The sequence below is a fragment of the Colossoma macropomum genome, unplaced genomic scaffold (assembly GCF_904425465.1).
Source record: "Colossoma macropomum unplaced genomic scaffold, Colossoma_macropomum, whole genome shotgun sequence".
NCBI lineage: Eukaryota > Metazoa > Chordata > Actinopteri > Characiformes > Serrasalmidae > Colossoma > Colossoma macropomum.
In genome coordinates, this window is record NW_023494784.1 from 27,371,870 (window position 1) to 27,394,232 (window position 22,363).

Sequence of the window (22,363 nt, forward strand, 5' to 3'; positions counted from 1 at the left end):
CTCTCTCTCCAATAACTGGAGATGAAATTCTCTCACTATAATCTTCAATCAGTAGGCAGACGTTCCACTCTGCCTTTAACATCTTCAATTTATTTCTATCTGGGTGCTCACACAATATACTTGCACAATATACTGTGCTTTCAACAAGCAGCGCACTACTTGATCAAGACATGAATAACAAGAACAAAAACAGTGAAATAACAAACACAACAGTGATGAGAGTTGCAGTGTAGCCCTCACCTACACAGCAGTTCCAGCCACCTTCCCCCCAGGAGGCCTTCTGGAGAGAAGTGGCCCCAGATGGCAGCCTTTATCTGGGCAGTCCAGCAGAAACTCTCCCCTTTCCTCCTCCATCCGCACTGGAGCAATTCCACTTATCAGTACGGCCGCGTGGTCAGGGCTCCATGCAGGACCAAAATCGATCTCTCCGCACCGCGGGCGCTGCCTTTATGGCAATATAGAGCATTCTGCACCTCATCCCTCTATCAGGAGAGAAAAAGCAAGCACTGTACATGACACAAGGTCAGAAAGAACTCGCAACACAAAACTCACCTATCAGAGAGCGTTTGTAAGAGTCTTATCTGCCAGTATGCAGGTGAAGGCCAGGATAGCTGGTCCATATTCAGGGGAACTGAATCCTGACTCCATAGCGGAGTGTAGTTGGCTGAAACTCCTGCAAGACCTTGCAGTAATGGCTGTGTTCATGCAGTGGAAAGGTAAGGCTTTGATTCATGAACCCTGAATCGCCCTTTTCTTCATCTCTGCCCTTCTTTCCCCCTCTTCCTGCAGGCCTGCACAGCGCTATTACAATATTCAGATTACCGTGCACTGGAAATTAATTGGACTAATTAACATACAAGTAAATGATGATACCGTTAACACATTTCATTAACTCAAACTGTCATTCCATGTTCGTCGTGCACTCCGTATTGCATTACAATGAATTGAATTCATTAAATTATGCAAATGAAAGGTGCCAGGGAATGGACGTGTCCTTTCTTAACGTTCGCACACTCGCTTTTCTCTGGATCTCATCTATTGCAAATTGACTTTAATGCAGGAACATGTGCTTTTCACTTTGATATGACAGATAAAAGATTTTAGTAGACACACAATCAAGCAGTCCTCTTCACAGAGAAAAAAGGCAACTTGAAATGTTTGTGATGCTGTGTTTTGTTCAAAATGTCAGTGTTTTAGTCTCAGGGATTTTCTTTTGCTGTAGAGAAGCAGGGAGTAATAGAAGAATAACAGAATATCTAAGTAACAGAAGACTCAGGTATGCCTTCAGACAATGACCAGAATTTGAAATTTAAGCACTGAGAATAAAAAAAATCATTAATAATTTAATAATTTATCAACATGTAAGATAGATGAGAGGAAGATATTGTTATTTTTCCATTAAAAATTCTAAAATAATCCTGCAGAAATGTTAACTAAGTATACTATGCTTGAATTTACTTCTAACCAGAACTACTTAGTAAAATTGTACGCTTGGCTTTCATCACAGTTTCCTGACCTTATCACACTAAATAGTGTTCTACAGCCTTATCACATCATAACCTCTTCTTACCCATTAGGAAACATATTGAACAGGACCATTAAAGCATACCACATAAGGGCAGGAAGTGGTCCAAGGGTCAGATGACCTCCCCCTCTGCGGCTGTGACTGCAGTGACATCTGCTGGACTACACCCAGGGGTTACACACACGCAAACACACATTATGGGGATAGACTAAAGACAGAAAGAAATACACACAGGCAGGGTGATGAAACACATGCTCTGAGGAAGGACACACCAATATCCTAAAATCTTACATGGTCTAAGAGGATGAACCTTCAATATTTACATATTTAATTACAAACCTCCAAAAAACTTTAAACAATATGTGAAATGTTAACAAAAACAGAAAGCAGTGATTAAATTGAAAACAGTACAAAAAACATGATATTTTGATGTTTTTCATGAACTTTTTTGTAAATATATGTTCATTCCAAATTTGATGGCTGCAACACATTCCAAAAAAGGTTGGGGCAGGAGCATGTTTACCGCTGTGTTACTTCACCTTTCCCTTTAGCAACACTTGATCGTTTGGGGACTGAAGACAGCAACTGATCCAGTTTTAAAAGTGGTGTGAGTTTTTCTGTTGCACTGTTTTTCTGTTGAAGTCTTCAGTTGCACACCATACAGGGCCTTTGTTGTCGTATTCTGCCCTTCATAATGTGGCACACGTTTTCAGTGGGAGACAGGTCTGGACTGCAGGCAGGTCAATCTAGCGTCCACACTCTCTGATTACACAGCCATGCTGTTGTAACACATGCAGAATGTGGCCTGGTGTTATGATTGAATAAGCATTGATGTGTTGCAGGCTGCATGTTATACCAAAATGTGTATCTATCTTTCAGCATTTAGTGTCTTCACAAATGTGCAAGTTACCCATGCCATGGGCACAAATAAACCCCCACCCTGGTCGGACCCTGGTTTTTGAACTTTACACTTTACGCTGGTAACAATCTGTATCATTCTTTTCTTCTTTGATCCAGAGAACACAACGTCCATTATTTCCATAAACAATCTGAAAGGTTAACACATTTCCATTGGGATCAGTCCATTTCAGATGAACTTAAGCCCAGATAAGTCAGCGGCTTTTCTGGATGTTGTTGGTATATGGCTTCCACTGCGCATCATATAGTCTGAGCTTGCATTTCAGGATAAAGTGACAAACTGTATTTACTGTCAAGTTTGTTAAAGTATTCCTGAACCCATGTGGTGATATTCATCACAGAAACATGTCAGATTTTAACACAGTGCCCTCTCAGGGATCAAAGATCACTAGCATTCAGTTGTGGTTTTCAGCCTTGCCCTTTACACACAGATTTCTCTGAATTTCCTGAATCTTTTAACGATTAAGCACTGTAAATGGTAAAGTACCTAAACCCCTTGCAATCAGTTTTGAAGAACATTGCTGGATTATTTGCTGACACATTTTTGAGTCAAGCGGCGAGCCACGACCAATCCTTGCACATAAAGGACATCACTAATTTTCCAGGATGTTTATACTCGAACATGATTTTGTTCAATGTGCCTAGTCTTAAAATGCTCCAGTCCCAACGTTTTTGGTATTTTAGGAAATATCAGCTTTACAATGAGCACAGATTTTCAAAAAACAAGGATGTTAATGAGTAGAACATTAAATATCTTTTCTCGTACTATTTTCGTTTAAATACAGGTCATTATGGTTTTACAAAAAATATCATCTGTTATTTCACATACTGTCCCAACTGTTTTTGGAACAGAGTTTCATAAAAAAAAAAAATAATAAAAAAATAAATAAATGTAATCCCTAGAACGCTGAAATGAATATTATTATACAACTATAGCTACAGAGAAAAATATTTACATCAGCAAATTGGCAAGAAAATAGGAGAGCTGACAACCAGAGTTCTGTTTAGTCATTTTAGTGTGAAATAAAAAGCTGCCCTCAAAAGTGGGCATTGTACAATAGTTTGAAGCTTTTTTTTGGAAAAACAACCAAATAAAAATACAAGAGACGTGTTACAATGCTATATATAATGAACAAAATCACAAACTAGGGCATCATATTAAAATATCTGCAAATTTTAAGAAGAAAACAATCATTAATTCAGAAAACAAAATAGTGTTTCATCAATTACAATTTAGTAATGACAACTTCAACAAAATCGAGTACTTTAGTTTGGATTATAATTATGTTTAATCTTCTTGTTTTTAATCACCGAAACCTCCCAAAAACTGACTGGCAACAGAATTCAATATTCATATGTCTCGATTACATGAAATAATCTTTCATATGAAAGTGCAAAACAACCCTACAGATGAAGGGGAAAATAATCCTACACCATCACTTGAAGACCAAACTGCATATGGGGACACACATACCAAGGGCAAAAAGAGTGTCCTTCAGCAATCTGGGCAGTATATAAAAAGATGTCATCTTTACAAAAGTTCTTTATCAAACTGAGTAAAATGAACAGGTGAACAGGTGTGAAAAGGACAATTTCTTTTCCTCTCTCTAATGCATCTTAGATCAAGAGTGCCCCAGCCTCTTCCTAGCATGGCCATGGTAGATCAGAGCAAAGACAAAACCACCGTCTCTGACCTCATTCAATCAAATTATGCAGAACCACATTAGAACCACAGTCAATCTAGAGATCGTAATACAGTAGGATGAAAACGCCACACTTCTTGTACAGACCAGATTGACCTAAAGAATAAAGTCAACAATCTTTGCTTGTTAGATGGTGTAAGTATTAGTTCAGTCCACATATCAATAAGCATTTTGAGAGTGATCTGATTGAATTTGGTCCAAACAGCTTGAACAGTGGAGGCAGAATGGTCTTGTAACGTAGTACTCCTACCTGATCAGAATGTGGCACAACTGTACACACGCACACACACACACGCACGCACACCACCACACACAACCCAGAAAGAGAAATACCAGACATGTCCGACACAAAAATCATTCTCGCTTCATGCAACCAAACACTGTGAAACTTCACCGATTTCTCAGTCTAAAACATAAATCTGCCCATTTTATATCAATGATTCTGATTACGATTCAGTTTAGATAGCTCACTCTTATAAAAGTGACATACTGGAATAATTATACATATTAAAACAAATTTAAAAAGCTCATTCAAGAGATGTAGACACCACAAAACCAGTTTACTATGCAAAGCCTCATATAAATATTTTCTTGCTCAAAAAGACTTGACAACAAATGCATAACATCGGATCAGCTGTAAGAGGTTCAAGAAAAAGAAACAGTTTTTAATTACATTGATTGTTTTTTTTTTTGTTGTTTTGCCACCTGCAAAATTCTTCACAATGCTTCAGCTTAGAGAGGGAGCCTTGCAAAGCCTCAATTTGAATAAACAAAACAAAAGGGCCACATAGAAGAAATCATAAATGCATGTTTTCAGAGAAAAGCATCAGCAACAGTTAAAGACACATTTGGACATGAAGAACTTCATAACGGCCAGTCGCACACTTCATTCTAGCGTTCTTTCATGTTTTACATTGATAAACCTCCCTTATGGTGTGGCCAACTAATGGCAAGACATTACCTAACCTAGCCACAACATTAGATTAACATCCCTCCCATTTACTGGATCTGCAGCTTCCTTTATAAAGACTACTCCCATTCAGACACATACACATTGAAACAGTTGCTTTACAACTCATCAGCAACTCTACTTTTGTACACAACAGAGTATGATACAAAATAAGGCATTTCAGTGTTTTTATATGGGAACCACATTAAACGATTCTCTTCTGCTCCACTCTCACCATAAAAAGACTGCAGACAAACATAAATCAATATTCTATATTTGTAAAATATATATATGCATATATATATGCATTTACGTAAATGTATATATTTACGTAAATGAGAATAATCTGTGTGTGTATAAAAAGCAGGATAAATGTGTGAGGGGGGAGTCTATGGTCAAGGTCCAGGAGGGAGAAATCGAAGAGGATGATGGAAAGGAAAAAGGAAGCCACTGAATCTTGGCAGCCAAATTAAATGTTCAGTTGCATTCCTACAATGTGGTTCTTCCATAAAAGTCTACCATGTCCTCCCCTTTGGTTACTCAGCTCCCATGTGTCGGTCACTCAGTGGCTTCACTGGCTGAGACAGTGACTAGCTGCAGGGGCATCTCTGCTGTAGTCAGCAAATCCTGCGAGTTGGACGTATTAACGGTAGCGTTGACCGTAGCAAGGCCCTGCACGGCTCCCGGCTGGATGTTGGTGAGGATGAGTGTGGTACCGCCTGAAGTGATGATGCTGTCAGAAGAGGCGGATGTGTCCACGCTGGCCACCACTGTGCCACCTCCACCCTTTTTATTCTGATGTGTCTTTATGTGCTTGGCCAGGTGGTCGCTGCGCATGAAACGCTTAGAGCACTGCGGACACACAAACTTCTTCTCCCCTGTGGCACAAACAACAAGATTGCATTACAAATTATATAACTGGGTAAGTCTCAAGTTTTGCTTATAGCTGCCGTGCTTCACAAGACATTGCCATGCAGCACACTCCCTGAATTAGACACTGCTCAAATTGGCCCAAGGAAAAACAGTGATATTCTAGCATGTAAAGACAGTTTCTCAGCAGAATCTGGCTTCAGTAAACCAAACGTGATTAAATCTAGCTTAGCCTGGATCAACAAGAAAGATGTCCACCAAACTATGACAGCTTCTTCAAGCATTAGTGTTGCATATTCAGTTAAAAGAAAGTTTGTTTAAGGAAGAAACTGCTCCATATGGTCACAAAGGTGTCGGGTGTCATTTACTTCAGGCCAGGCACTTAAATGACATTTGGAACAAGTGTAATATTTGAAAAACTGGATTGCGATGCTCTTGTATTTGGTCATACACTGTCTTGGAGCATACAAGTATACAGTCATGTGGTCAGATTAGTGTGGTCAAATGACATGTTTTGGTGATTTTCTAAGTGAAAATAAGTACGCATCCTCTACAGAGAACACACTTCTGCACATTTTAAAGAACACAATTACTGTTCATTTTCTGCATTTAACATATCGGGGGAAAAAGTGGCCAGTGCAAAAGGTTTTATGTTTTAGTTTTTTTCCCTACTGTGTCAAAATCAGCAAAAACAGAAATTGTGCACTAACATTTAAAGACAAATGCTATATTTAAGTTTAAGGATGTGCTAACTTATTTTCCATTAGACAGTCTACAAAACATGGAATTTGTATGTATGCATTACTGTAGTGTACACAACAAATAAACCCATCACAATTATTTAGATTGCAGTACCTATATTGCTGTAAGAGATATGAGAGAAGAAAAAATGAAATAAAATACAAATCTAAAACTCTACCTGCCCACATTCTTTTAAGCAAATCACTTCAGTCAATGGCAAGCCACTGCACAAAACTGAGTTAAATGTACTTTGCTAAGCCACAAATCCTCTTAGTATAATCAAACAACAAATATTGGCACAGTGCATGGAACATTAGTGGTGCTCAAATGTGTAAAAATTGAATGAAAAAAAGAGAGAAAGCTGTGTGTGTGTATGCTTGTATGTACCCGTATGTGTTCGCCGATGTCTCTGGAGCTCATCGCTGCGTGTAAATCTCTTGCCACAGAACATCCAGTTGCAGACAAACGGTCTCTCTCCTGAATGCCAGCGCAGGTGGGCTCGCAGGTGAGATGTCTTCCCATACACCTTCCCACAGCCTGCTATGTGACACACATGTTGCTTCTTCTTCCCCATGTTAGAACCCCTACAACCCAAACATTCATTACTGCATTAGTTTTACAGGCAGTTATAAACAACTGTCACATACAACTTTATACAGACACACAGAGTTTACATGAAAAGGATGTACAGTAAGGTTTTTCAGCATAGCAAGCTAACGCTCAAATTAAGATAACACGTTTCAGTTCAGTACCGTAGCCTGCAATAAAAAGTCACAGTCAGGGATTAAAAGAAGCACCAGGCCGGATGTTTATTTTGAACATTTAGTAAAAGCACTGGAAACATCAGAAAAACTAACAGGGCAAAAACAGGAAACAACTCTAATTACTTTGTTCACAGCTGAGAATGCCAGTAGTGCATGTGTATGATGTCCACTACATTGTGCAAAACTAAACACAGTGCACTTTACTCTTGCTGTGGTTTGTCACATACTAAAGAGGCTACAACTGCTAGCCATAGTAGCACTAAGGTGTAAGATATTCCATGACTTTTTCAAGATAGAACTGATCGATAATAAGCACTTAAAATAAGGAACCGACCTGTAATGGCTTGCAAATGTAATGGAACTCTGCCTTGACTGAAATGTTACTTAATATCAGAGATGAAAACTGCTGGTAAGAATACTATTTTTTTTTTTTTTAATCACAGTAACAGTTAGGGAACATTCCCTGTTTCATAACTGAACCCTGAAATGTGAAATGTCATGATGTGTTTTTTTTGTCTGGACATAATATGGTTGTAAGTGTTACCTCCCACCGCCCTCTTTGCAGTTAGGGCAAGTGCATGCGACCCTGCGCAGCCGTTTGCCCTCCTGGCCCATCCCCTCCATGTCCTCTTCCACCAATCTCACACGCAGGTGAGACAGGTCATTCGTATTCAGAGTGGAGTCACCACCATGAGACCACTCTTCTGAGTCTGGCTCCTCCTTAATGTGAATATCTAAACAGAAAACAAAGAAATATATAAATAGAGGCTTTTTTTCAATTCATCATAACTTGCAACCAAAATCGAACTTTGACATTAGTTTCAATGTAAACTGGACTGCATGGATTTGATTTCCACATATGTAACAAAGTATTATTTTAAGTATTTGGTCTTTGGCCCTTATTCTGCCTGTTTTGAGGACATTTGAAGCTAACCAGAAACTCTAATGCATTGTCCTTCTGTACTGTGATGTATTTCCAAGTCAAATACTAATTAGAGGGTCTCTGTGCTAGCTCAGCTTTTCTGCTAAAAGACAATTGGGGTGATAGGATGGGGAGGTGAAACATTATAAGTTAACATTATTTTTCCCTGCCCACTGGTGCATGATGGAGGTAAAAATTAAGGGAAAACAAGAATTTGGCCTTTGAAACTAAATCATACGACGAATCATGCTTAATACGACCAGCAACATGAAGTGACAGGGTTTAAAAGGATTTCAAGATGTCTTTAAAGATGTCTTTTTCTGTTTTAAAAAAAACAGAATTCCTGCTCTATATCCAACCATTTGATGCTCAGAGACATCATCCTTGTTCTCTATATAGTAGCAACAATACCTCCAGGGCTGTCTGTGTCCTCGGACTGTTGGAGATGGATCCCTGCTTGGCCCACTGAGTTAACGGTGACCGTCTGTAGGTTTGGGATCTGCCCAGAGCTGATGCTTACAGGCGTGGAGCTCAGTGAAGCCCCCTGCCCAAGAGATAGTGTTTGCACTGGGGCTAAAGTGATCTGCTGAGCTGGTGCTGTCTGGAGCTGCAAGTTCTGGAGGTTTTGAATACCCTGAACCTGAAGAAATGCAGTGAAACAAGTTAACTTGTTGATGACAACAACTAGGTCATGTCAATATCCAAAATAATTTCATGTCATTATTGTATTCTGAACATTTACACCAGAATAGAGCACAAAATTTTAGACAGTCAACATGACCAACATGACATTACAGACACTAATTTGTCAATCACTGCTAATACTACAATGCTCTCAATCCACTCCATACTCTACCTGGAAGGTCTGCCACTGTATCTGCCCTGATGGTGTGACTGTCTGTGCCTGAATGAGGAAGGTCCCTGGGTTTATGAGCTGTACGTTCTGTAGAGGCTGCTGGCCCTGAGCAGATATCTGCTGCTGGACTACTTGCCCATCACTGGTCTGGAGAGGCACCTGTTGCAGCTGGATCACCTGCTGCCCTGCCGACACCTGGCCCTGAGAGAGGTAGCCCTCTGTGTGCTCGGGCACCGCTGTGGCCTGGGTCAGCACGCCTGTGCCATCTATCGTGCTGGTGGGCATCTGTGAGGATGAGGAGGAAGATGTGGTAGGCACAAACATGTCTGCTGCTGCATTAGTGTTGTTCACCACTAGCGTTGGCTGTGACAACTGTTCTCCTGCTTTCTCTGAACCCTCCGAGTTTTCCACTGTCTGATTGGTCATGATTAGCTGCCCATCAGCAGTCACCCCTGTGGCTATTGTCTGGGCCCCAGACAGGCCCAGTGAGTCCAAATCTACACTGTTAATGGGCACAAAGGTAATATTACCAGGCAAACCCACAGGCACGTTAGCAACCACCTGCCCCTGGCTATTAAAGGTTGAACTTCCCAAAGTGACTCCCTGGATCTGCTGGACCTGGCCAGGTTGGGCCATGAGGTTCTGGCTGTTGCTGAGGATGCTAGCTGATGCAGTACCAGCTACACTGATGGTCTGAGAGCCATCAGGGAGAATCTGGATATGCCCCGAGGCATCCTGAGTCAGCGAGGCACCCTCCACCGTTGAGGTAGAGAAGCTCAGCTGTCCATCAGCCGTCTGGATCTGAGGGATAACCTGGTACTGGATGTTAGGCACTGCGTTGGCGGAGGAGTCTGTCCCTGATGTTAGCAAGATGGGCTGGCTCTGAAGGCCTTGGAGGCCCTGAAGAGGAAGAACATACTGCCCATTGGAGGTGACTATGCCCGTGCCAGGCAGCTGCACAATGCCTGACTCATCCTTGGTTCCATCCCATCGTTCTGATGTGCTGGTTAACTGCACTGATGTAGGGTCTGCTGCCTATGGAATGAAGGAAAAACGTTTTATTGAAGTAGTAAGGAGAAAATGTCACAGTTTTGGAAGAAAACAAACCAAAACTTTATAGCATAACCACGGCTCACAAGACAAGGTAAAGTCATGTATATTTGATTAAAATTAATCCACGTGTTAAAAACTATACATGTGGCCCAAAATGCAGGTGCACAGTTTAAGCTAAAAGCAACACTCGCAATTACATAAATGATCCAAACAAAGAAAACATGAAGAAAATGAGCAGATCTGTTTGATAGAAATAAACATGGTGGTTTTTGATTCACACGATGTGAAGTCTTCCAAGAATTCACCTCTTCATAACATTACAATGTAAAAGTTATAGTGTGCCTTCAGAAGGCCTGTAATTGGCTGATTACAACCCACAAGGAGCTTTTAAAAACGGTATATGTATATAGCCGTACTGTAAATGAAGCACATTTCCATTATGACTGGAACCAAAAAATATACATTGCTGAATTGTTAAGGGTTGAATTTGATCCTTTTGTCAAATTCGACTGAGCACAGGAATAATAGGTGGCTGGTTTTTGGACTAGTCTCATCTTTAGCAGCGGAGGCGGTGACTTACCACAGCAGCGGCAGCGCCGTTCTCCCTCTCGGAGGCCGGCGAGCCGAGCTCGCTGCAGGTCGCTGCCAGCAGCGCGAGCGGTGACGGCTGCGTGTCCTACCCACAATGGGCGGGTTTAAACACAGGGAAAGTGGGTGGCCGTTAGTGCGGAGCCACACAGGAAGTACCACTTTTTTTCACAACAATTTTAAAAACGTGTGAACTTCACAAAGCACCATGCATTTTAGCTCCAACAAACCTGCCCGAGGAGCGAGAGAGACGAAACGGAGCACAGTACCTGATCTCCCCTGCTACCATCTTGCTGCGGAAACTCGCTTTGACTGCTGTCCACGTCTAAGGCAGCCATTTCCTCTCGATTCACAGGCTGTTCAGGCGCTGGAGAAAAGGCAACAGAAACAGAGGAACGAAGCAAAACAGCTCAGTCGGCCACACAACCAGCTCTACTCTCCACACCGCTGCATCACAACAAAGAGAGCCTGAACGAGCTCGACAAAGAGAATCTGCGATTCCGGAGCCGGCTAACCTAGCTAATGTTAACAGTTAGCTAGCACAGAGAGATTAGCAAACCCAGCCTGCATACTTAGCATTAGCTTAGCTCAGACAGGGCTGCGGAAAGCGCCCAAAGGAAAATGTGCTGAATGTTACATACCAGTCATTACGGGAATAACTTTAATAGGAAAAATCTCGGCTTAATTAAACGCCAAACATGATTATATTACACGGAGGCGGGCTGCGATCGGTGATTCGAGCCTATTTTTTCTATTTTGATTGACGGTGCGGGAAACACAAAAGGTGGGGCTTCCAGTGTTGACTGTGAAAATTGCGTCACGCACAGGATGTCCCGCCGTTCTTCTTCAACAACATTGGCTGCGGTATTCGATACATCCTCTTCTGATTGGCCAAACGACATGTCAATCATTTTCTGACAACGCTATTTCCCGCTTCCCGAAACACTGAGCTTGGCCGGAAAAAAGTGTTTTAAACGTTAACCGATGGAAGCTTTACGTTAATTTGTGTGATTTTTGGCCACTAGTCTGCTAAAAACAGCATCTATTTGAGCGTGTGGGCTGTAATGTCGGCTGTCTTTTAGCTCACAAAAGCTCCATAACATTGAGGTCTCTTATTTTCTTCCTTGTTTGTTGTATAGCTCCAGTAGCAGTAAGCTAGCGTTGGCTAAGAAACTCAACGTTGTTTATTGTTTGTCTTGTTAAATCTAATATGTCGGGATGAACGGCATCCAACGTTACCTAAGCTACTGCATGCCCTGTTCATCTACCCTACAGTTACAGGCAGTATAACTTTAACATTAACGGTGACAAGTTATAGGTTTAAAACTTTGCACGTCGAAATTACTCCCTGTATTTTGAAACAGGAAAACGTCGCTTTGCGTTGCGTGGTCACCTTTATAATGTCTAACCTTGGCAGCAATGATGAAATCATGGGAGAGTTTAAAGGAGAGTATTGTGGCGTTCCAAGTGTTATTTTCCCATATGCTAGGTCCTGTATTCCTGTACAGCTTCCAACACACTTGAAAAAGATCTACGCTTAAACAGTTCTTTGTATGTTGAAATCGTTCTCCAGAATGATGGAGAATGTGTTGCTTATGGTTCTGTATAGCACCGAAAGGGTTCTGCTATTGTTAGCATGTCAAGTAACAATAGAACAACTCTTTGTGGTATACAGCACATTCTCCACCAATCTGAAGCATACGTTTTTTCTGTGTAGTCATTAAATTGTTTTTTGTTAATATAATAATATTAAATGTAAGTTCCTTGTAATCGTGGGCCTAAATGAAATGTTGAATAAGTTGTTAAAGCATATTTAATGTTTTAAATAAAACAGAATGCAGTTTGCACAAATTAATTTTATTCATTCCTGTTTTGTTATATTGCAAACACCACTCTACAATACGCTGGAGGCCCTAAGTCTCTTACCTCTGCACAAACCCAGGTAATGAAAGTTCCTGACTTCATAAATGTGTCATGGGTGAAGTGAAACTGCACAAGAAAGATACCAGATAACAAAGATAACCCTGGAAACCTAAGAAACTTTGGATTATGACTGGATGAGATGCAAATAGACATGCTGATGTGATAGGAAGGTTAAACAGCAGGGGTAAACAGACAAATCGGATCTGCTACCATCTGCGAAACATGATGGAATTGTTAGTTTATTTCTAAAAAAAAAAAAGGACATGTTTTGCCCCCACCCTCCACCCCTTTAAGATCTGCTTGTGATATTTGTCTGGTTTTATGTAGCAAAAATAATTTTGGTCAAAAATGACCATTTCCAGCCTCTCTTTATCTAAGTAAACAATGCATTTTTGGTACTATGCTTTTAAGGCTGATATACATAATGATTCTGGTTCTGACTAGCCCTGTATTTAAAAAGCAGACCTACTGAAACACTCTTCAGCATGTCAGTGTGAAATGCTGATCTGCTGTAAGCTGAATAGGTGGATATATATGCATATCTTTTTTATGAATATAATTTTTTTGTGACATCACAAAAACAATGAATTCAAAACAGGCTGTTTTCTTTAGCTTAATTCCTAATTATAGACTCCATGGAGATGGGGGTTTGGGTTATGTTTTGAAACTTTAACAATGTTTATATATTGCATCAAACTCTACTTTTATTTTAAATCATATTGACCATATAATGTAAAAGTGCCTTTATTGTACTATTTTGCAAATTTAGTTGTTTCACAATATGCATTCATGCATTAAAAATGCTTGAGTAAATTCTACTTTGTCATAATTGTCTTAATACTGTACATTTTATATAGAAGAGAGCAGAACAGGGTGCAACAAGGGTTATAAACATAACATGGCTTTTCCTAGATACACAGGTTAATATAGAACATGCTTTTGGTCGCTTTTCATGCTACCATATCAATGTGAGTTGACAGCTGTCTGACATACCTTTCTGTAGCGTTATTTATAAGTAATATAACCAGCTTATACTGAGAGGTAGCCAGGCTAAAGTACAGCCTGCTCAACATAGTGTTACAACTAAATCCCCCAGAGTTAACAATGAGAGCAGGCTATTCACCCCCCCACCACACATCATTTAAAGTCAGTAAATTTAATAAAGCATATAATATGTAAATAAAAGAACTTTCAATTTTATCAGGTTTAGAAAAGCTCTTTTATTTTGTGCTCAAAAATAAAGGTGCCAGTTTTTGACCCTTGCACCCCCTTCAGTAATCATATTCATGATGCATATGTTTTATTTATTTGGATTGGAAAGCTTATTTGATTTAATCAGCACAAAACTGCATTGAATGAACTTTACGTATCTGTTTCAGTTTACCCTACCCACAGGGTTCGTTCTAACATTTCCACTCACGTCACTTTCAACTCAAAGGTTAGGTACTGGAAACAAAGTTTACATTTTCATAATTGTTTTATAAGAAACAATGTTGCTCAAAACATTTTTTAAATAATTGAACAAAGATACAAAACGTTGAAGTTGTGTTGCCCTCTCTCCTACATTTCTCTTATTGTTCCACATCTTGAAGGGGGAAAAGGGAGAAAATGTCTATTGGACTTCACCCACAGAGGTGGTGTTGCTCCTATAAATGCTAAAAGATTAGAAAGAGTGCATTGAGATAACAGCTCAGAAACGTTCAGTGTGCTCCTGCTCGGAGACTCTGACTGTTCCTGCATCATTTCCACTGTGTCAGCTCCTCCCTGAGAGTGGCCAGAGTGCAGCATTTTCCTTCAACCTTCAATTCAAACTTGAGCCATTACAGCCAGACTACAAAAGCACTTTCCCTGCACTCAGGGGCTCGCGCCAGTGAATGGTGGATATTTCCAATCACTCTGCTGTCAGTCCAAGTGTCAGGTAAACACAGGCTGGCAGACGGAGCCTTTAGAATGCTTCACAGCTGTGCCTCTCTCACTCACCTTAGCTTTGCTCAGGAGCAAACTTGCCAGCAATCTTCCACACAAAGACCCCATGCTCAAGTGGAAAAGCAAAATGCAGCTGTGCAAAGCTTAGTCTTATATATTTAGGTAGAGACATGAAGTTAATTGCTGTGATTTCGCATCAAATTCGGTATGTGAGAGGATGTGTTCTGAAGTCGATGAACTGGTTTACTGACCAGAGTCATCTGCAATCATCAGACAATCAGAGCAGAAGCATTGAACATGAGATTGTATTGGTGGTATTGACTGATTCAGCCTCGATAACTTCAGCTGGGAGTGACATGAGTCAACTCGCAGGCAGCAAAAGGAAGGATAAGTGAAACAATTGCTTTATCTGGTGGGCTTTGTAGGAGTTAGAATAAGGTAACATGAGTCTCACAAAATGGGCCAAGGTTATGTGCGCTAACTTCTACATACAGATGTGTAAAATTGGTTTCTCTGATGAATCAAGATTGCACACTTCTAAACGGACGAGACAGAACTATTTCAAAGCCACTGAATATAAATCCTATGATTTATTTCAGTAATCTACATTTTTGGCTCAGGGAGGGAAATCAGTCATTGTCAGGTGTTTTGTGAAGTGCAGTTGTATGGCGTGCGCTGTGAGCGTCAGTGAAAATAGTGGGCCTGCTGACCAAGTAACTCTGCGAAAGTGTCACATTAACATATTGACAGAGGCACTAGCTGGGGCTGACGTGTGGTGGGGGACCACATGGAGAGAGCTGCTCTGGCTGGAGATTCCTGGTGGCTGGGGGGAAATGGAGCCTCACTGGGAGGTTTCCAAATGGTAGGCTACCACTGGGAAGAGTGTGGCCAGAATATGAAATGTGTCTCAATGACATGCCAGTAAAAAAGGCCACAATAAGGACACTACTGAAGTGCAGATACTGGAACTCAAAAGAGACTTTTTCAAGCGACTCAAGTGTGTATATTGTGTGAGAAGTTATGGAGTAGCTACTCAAGAGGTTGTAGCAGTCGAGGAGCTTTTTTCCTTTCAGAAAGACAGTACATTTTCATACATTCTTACAAACATATCAGATACATCACCACTGTAATGTACACTTGCTTTTCCCCTAGAAAATACATAATACATCATATAACACATAATGCATATTTTTCCTAGTTACTGTTGGTATGTAAAATTTGATATGTAAAATTTCAAATTTCCTTTGACCCGTATGTTCCTAACTATAGGGCTAAAAGTTTACTTAAAGACAAGGGAGTTGCCACATTTGGCCTGTGTGGGCCTGGACCTATCTAAATCGATCACTGGCCTACCTAATCAAATGGAGAAAGACTATTAATTAAGATGCATTTTGAAGATAATGAAATTTTATTTATTTTCTGTGAGTGCTGTCATTGTATTATGACCAGTAAAAATGGCAATGCTCTCCACCAAGCTCTTACATTTTTCACAGCCCTCCAATCACTGCTTAGCAGGTGTTGCTATCAGCCATAGCCTCACACATAACAAGCCTTCAGTTTGTTATCAGCACTCCAGTGTTTGAAGGTGCAGCTGTGGCGATCTGTAAAAGTGAGATTCCATTATTGATAACATAGAATATGTGGTTTTCTACTAATTTCCAAAGCCAAAAACATTTTTTTTTAATTTGGTGAATTTTGTAGGGGAACGTGGAGAACAACCTAACTATTTAACAATTGAGCTCTCTGTCTGTCTTATAGGATGGTAATATATAATACAGTATTGTTGGTTACAACATAAAATTGAATTGAATTAACTTTGCACTATTTCATCAAACTAACCCTCTGTCTGTTACAATTAACCCACACATGGGGTAGACTGCAACATTGCTTTATTATTTTGGATGGAATTGTACATGAACAGTGGGTGCTAGAAACAAATTTCAAATGGTCATTGTAGCAGAGATGTATATTTTGCTTGAATAAAAATATGATTATTCCAACTTTAATATTTTTAAAATATTTTAGCAAAAACCAAAATGTGTCAGGTTGTGCCCTGCTCTCCCCTACATACTATGCTCTTTTACTACAAAAGCTGATATGGGCTCAAAATTTCAAAGCAAACATCTACTTCAATCTACTTCAATCAAAGGTAAGGCATAAATCATCCACTAACATTTTTCATGCCTACCATGGCAGTATACTTTAACCTATATTTTTTAGTTTTGGGTTTTTAAATTGGCTGTGCCGCTTTTCTTCATTTTTGTACATCTCAGCTGTCTGATTTTTAACTCAGTAAAGTATCGGATTTACATGAATCCAGCATTCTGGTTGGTCTGTACACAATCTTGCTGTTGTTTTGTATCAACAAGAAGGTGAAAGTGTTGGAATAGGTAGGATGATGTCAGCAAAATGCTATAGCAATGACATTGTTATAACATTGCAGGACATAGCACACTTGGAAATTGTATCGACCGGGTTGGTTCACCCACTTTTTCACAGGCCTACCCAAAATTGTATTTCTGCCTACACCACTGCTTAAAGGACCCTCATTCAACATTTTCATTGTATTGTATTTTTCCCTGAGATCTACCTATGACATTTGTATGTGTTTATGTAGCAAAACAGTTATAATTTATTTTAAGATTCCTATTTTCCAACCTCTCTGTATGTTATAGAAATAAATAGGCTATTTTTCTTGCTGTGCCCTAAAGATCATATATATAAATTAACTCTGGTCTGATTGGCTGCCCTGTGTTGTGATTCAAAAACAGTGCAGACTGAAATATACTCTATCATTTCAACATAAATAGGCAGGGCTAAATATGTAAATATGTAAATGTGTTTTTTTTGTGACATCACAAAAACCTTCCATTCAAAATAGGCTGTTTTTGCAGCCTAATTTTGTTATATGGATTGTATAGACTGGGAAGTGAATAGTACGTTTTAAAACTTGAACAATGTTTACATATTACATCAAACTCTTATATGAGAAAAAGTGAAAAAAGTTTTTCCATAATGTAGACTTCTTAATTTATCACATCATGCCATTTGGTTTACTTTGATTGTGAAAGTACTGAAAGTATGAAAATGATATGACAATGACATGTAACCAAACAAAATTTAAATTAGTTATATTAAATGTTTATCCAAGGTATAATCATGCAAAATGTGGTCACTTCAGACAAAAACTTTGGCATTTTTCCTTATTATGCTAAATTTATTTGACAGACTTGATTGAGTTAACCTGGAATTAAATAAAAAAAAATGTTTATCAACAGCGATTATAGTTCAGTGACATGTTTATTTTAATAGCATACATATAGATTATACTCAGTGCAATGGACTGGATTGCTTGCACATGGAATAAACATGGCAACATTAAAAGTAAAACAAGCATTATCACTTACTTTTTGAGCATCACTTGCTCCAAAAAGATGTCACTAATGTCACAGTTTACTCCTGTTTCTACCACCATTTTCAGTGTCAGAGAATGTTAGCATTTTTCCAAGTGCTTCAGGGTTAACACTGCACTGGTTTGATTTATTATAGAAGAATTTTTGGTCTTTCATGGTCTTAGCTCTTTATTTCTTCTGCCTGTCTTGGTGTGGAGCCATTGTGGTTTGCCTCTGGGCGGAGTGGCACCATTTGATTGATGACACTGACAGTGCATTTGTAGCAGAGACACAGAGAGCTCAAACCAGCCACTAATCAGCCTTTGATATCCTCTAATCCTTCATTTCACAAATCTGTTACAATGACGCAGAAATCTGATGAAAACAGCTGAGAATGAGAGACAAAGCTGGAGCTTTGCAGATGTGTAGTTCATTTAGCAAAGCAGAATCACATGGATTCCTCTCTGGTGACTTTAGAGTCAGCCTGCTAGCATTCATTCCCAGCCATCTTTGTGCCTCTGACATGATGACATACCAGAGTTTTATGATGTTTTGTCTTATGAGGTACATCTGCATAGTTCTAAATAACTTTATTACAGCTCCAAAAATGTTAGTGACTGTACGACAAACAAAACACTGAAGTCAAACCACAGAAAACAACTTGTCAGTCCCAGCCCATTTAAATCTGACGAGCAGGCCTCAATAATGGGTTTCAGGCTTGGCCAACACCACTAAGGCTTATACATGAAAAGAAAAGAAAGAGAAATCCAAAGCCCCATTTTTCCTCTATGGAACTTCCTAACAGGGTGAAACCGCAATCTTACTTTAGCCAATAAACAAGCAACAATGTAACACATTCCATTCATGTAAATATGAGTGATGCAAATCGTCTTGGTGCTTTTTCTCTGGGTTTTCTTGTTGTCTTATACACATATACTATACACATACAGTTGGCCAGAACATTCTGAAACATGTAATGACAGAACAGTTAGTCAGACCTGAAAGTATTAAACTTGGCTCTCCCTCCACATCTGACAACACCATCCACATTTCCTTCCCTTATATACATTGTGATTACTTTACAAAAAAAAGAAAACCTTTTGCAGGATTGCTGAAATCATGGAATGGTTTGTGTTTGTGTGTGTGGAGGTATGAAACAGACACATTCACTATTATGGATGTGTAGACTTCCTGTGGAGTAAATATAGATATCTCTCAACATGACCCACAATCAAAACATGTAAAGCACTACAATTTATAATATTCTATCAACTCTTACATCTTATCAGCCATATTTTCTAGCCTATCACATGCTGAAGTACTGCAGCAGAAATGAAAAAAGTCGTTTCATTTCCAACATCTTAGAGTGCAATTTCAGCGGTGAACACTACACTAGGCAGAATCAACACAGACTTTTGTCTCGTAAATACAAGTAAAGATGACAATTTTTATTCAATTTCTAGTCAGAGTGAAAGGAGTGATTTGCTGTGTCTTGGAGAGAAGTGTTGTGAGAAGAGGAGCGATCGCCTCTCTATTCGAACTCCTGCAGAGAACGCAATCTCGCCTTACAGCCATCTCCATGCCATTACACACACGTAAATGCCTCACACGCACACACACACACACACACACACACACACACACACACAAACACACACATGCACACACGCCCCACAATCTGTCTATGATGTACAACCTCATTCCATCCTTCAGCATGTGAAAAATCAAAGAGGAACCAGTGGAGTTTATCATAATGGAAAACTTTTTAAAAGATACACTGGGCTGTAGTTGTGTGTTTCATAAATGTTTAATAAAGTGTTTAACAGGTTCTGAAAAGAACGGACAGAGCCTCAGAAACATTTTATTGTGTGAAAATAATGTGGGCATATGTATGCTTAGCAATCCACCTAACTAAAACAAGCAAATAATTCCAGTATCATTTTAATAATCAACCAACAACATAACACATTGCATTCATGCAAATATGAGTTATGCACATCATCTCACTCTTTTATTATTTTTTTTAAGTACAGGGCTCTAGTTACAGTTTTGTGAAAATTTAACTTGCATATTTAATCTCAATTTTTCATTTTCATTTAAATGTTAAATTTACCTAAAAACTGTCAGGTTGTTCAATGCAACTGTGTTAAGTGGCTTCTAAGATGGTCAATGAGTAATGCAGTATTGTATTCAATAAATTTAAAGCATTAAGTATTAATCCTAAATTCAACTTAATATGGTTATGTTCAGCTAATGAAAGGAGAAGAAGTAAGTTAAGTGTTTAAGTTAGATAGATCTGTTATTTAGTTATGCTCCACTAAGCTATACTAAGTTACACTATGTAAGATTTAAGGATTTGGAGACCTCTCTGGTGGAAATGTGTAACTGCAGAAGAACAAGAAACTACAGAGACTTGCAAACAGTTGAGCTATTGTTAGAAGTGTGTAATAAAACTTTGGGCCTGCCGGTGGACCCATGGCCTGTTAAGGGGTTAAACATGGTGTATTTGTTACTGAGTCTTTACGACTGATATATCTCTGCTGTTGTAACAAAACCCTGTAATTCCATTTTTGTTATTTTTCAATTTTTTACATAATTTGAAAATGCCTGTTGCCCTTTACATTGTATGTAAATTTCATGTTGAATGTACCAAAAGAAATGTCCCAGAATTACATAGAAAAAAGTAAAGTATGTTTTTCCTGTAAAGTTATCATTTTGGAGATACAAGGTTTTGTTCTGACAACAGTGGTATGTAAATGGACTGATTGGCTGCCCTGCATGATGCCTCATTCATTCAGTGTGAACGGGTGAGGCTAAACTTTTGTAGGCTGTAGGCATGACAAAAACACTGACTTCAAAATGAGCATAGTTGGACTGTATGGACTGGAAAGTGAATGGCTTTAACAGTGTATATATATACATCAAACTTTTTATTTTACAAAATGAGGATAATTCAGTTTTCCATGATATAGACCATATTTTGGCAGCACAAAACTTCAGTTTTCAGTCAATTGTGACCAGTAAGATTAAATAAGTTAATCGTTTAGCAGATTTGTTCCTGAAAAATGTGGATAAAAAAAGGTTTTAGTGTGTGAAAATAACAGTGCACATGTGTATGCTTTACAAAACACCCGACCACAAAAAAGCAAATAAAGGTTAATTCACAGAGGCAGTTCTTCCTAGAGGAGATAATCAGGACAGGACGCAGTGGTGAAATCCCTGCACAGATACTATTCTCTATGTCCCTCTGTCAGGCCAGTCTTTTAATTCTGTAATCAGAGAACAGCAGGTTCCCCATATCACCGTCCCCACACAGCAGCCAGTCAATACAGACATCCCTAAACACACGGCGGCTGCTTCTCTCCAATGTTTTATTGAGTGTGGACATCTGGGCTACTGTAAAACATGCATTATCTGAGCGGGGAGTGGAGCAGCGGCCCGCTTTGTCCCCGCTGTCAGCTGTGGCAGAGTCGTAGCGTTTGATGGAGATTAATGAAGTATCAGGAGAGTAATACGCTTCTTCAAGCGCTCTTACAATCTGGAGTAGAGGGCCATCCCAGTCTTAAATAGCAAAGCTGTCAGCGGTGAGAGGACCTTTCGCTTTGGCACAGAGGAGTACAGTGCTCTCAGAGAACAGCAGACACAGATAATGCAGTGGCGGCAGCGGGGATGGCAGGGCAGGTAGAGAGAGGGGCCGGGTGCCTGCTGGCAGGTAGCTATGAAAATCTCCCCACTCATTCGCACTAAACTAATTCCCTTACTGCTCACTTCTATAGGATGAAATAATGCTCTCAAGATGCTCCTCCATGATGGGGGAATTCATAAAACACTGCTGTTTTCAGCCTTGTTTGTGTTTGCGAAGGCTAGGACAAAGATTTCACTTTAAATAATGACAGGTGCGAAAAAAATGAGAATTGGTCAAGTCCACATAGACTGCTGTCTCTCTGTCTCTCTCTCTCCCCTCTCTTTCTTCCCCTTACACCCCCACACGCAGAAGAAAAATGACCATGTTTTATTCATAGGGCATCTAGGATCCCACTGGGTGACTATACCTCTTCTTCTGTCAATTCCTATTCAAACATACAACTAAAATGGAAATAACTCTCTTTCATTTGAGAGTATTCACACTTCCCAAGGAAACAAAATAACTGCCATCATCTCTCTCTGTATACATTAGGTCCGTTTGTTCCCCTTCCGGCCAAACTCAAAATAATTGACTTGAAGTGCAAATAC

General features: G+C 39.6%; 1 protein-coding gene across 3 annotated transcripts; it reads right to left on the reverse strand.

Moving 5' to 3' along the window:
- Positions 1-4,687: 4,687 nt before the first annotated feature.
- Positions 4,688-12,092, reverse strand: sp3a (sp3a transcription factor). 3 transcript variants are annotated; one of them, XM_036566552.1, is made up of 8 exons: positions 11,531-12,092; positions 11,159-11,256; positions 10,882-10,968; positions 9,249-10,283; positions 8,804-9,032; positions 8,015-8,204; positions 7,094-7,290; positions 4,688-5,973 (listed from the first exon to the last, which is right to left on the reverse strand). In XM_036566552.1, exons 1-8 carry the CDS (start codon positions 11,535-11,537, stop codon positions 5,654-5,656), a joined length of 2,163 nt encoding a protein of 720 aa, XP_036422445.1. In that variant the 5' UTR covers positions 11,538-12,092; the 3' UTR covers positions 4,688-5,653. The 3 variants fall into 3 exon arrangements, with proteins under 3 accessions (XP_036422445.1, XP_036422435.1, XP_036422454.1); XM_036566542.1 differs by having other exon boundaries at positions 10,882-10,977; XM_036566561.1 differs by lacking the exon at positions 10,882-10,968 and having other exon boundaries at positions 11,531-12,091.
- Between the last annotated feature and the right edge of the window lie 10,271 nt (positions 12,093-22,363).

Excerpts from the sequence above, each read along its gene's own strand:
- sp3a (XM_036566542.1), bottom strand. Across the intron at positions 10,978-11,158 it reads ATGGTAGCAGGGGAGATCAG|GACACGCAGCCGTCACCGCT; the intron begins GTACTGTGCTCC and ends CATTGTGGGTAG. Across the intron at positions 7,291-8,014 it reads TGCAAAGAGGGCGGTGGGAG|GGGTTCTAACATGGGGAAGA; the intron begins GTAACACTTACA and ends TTTGGGTTGTAG.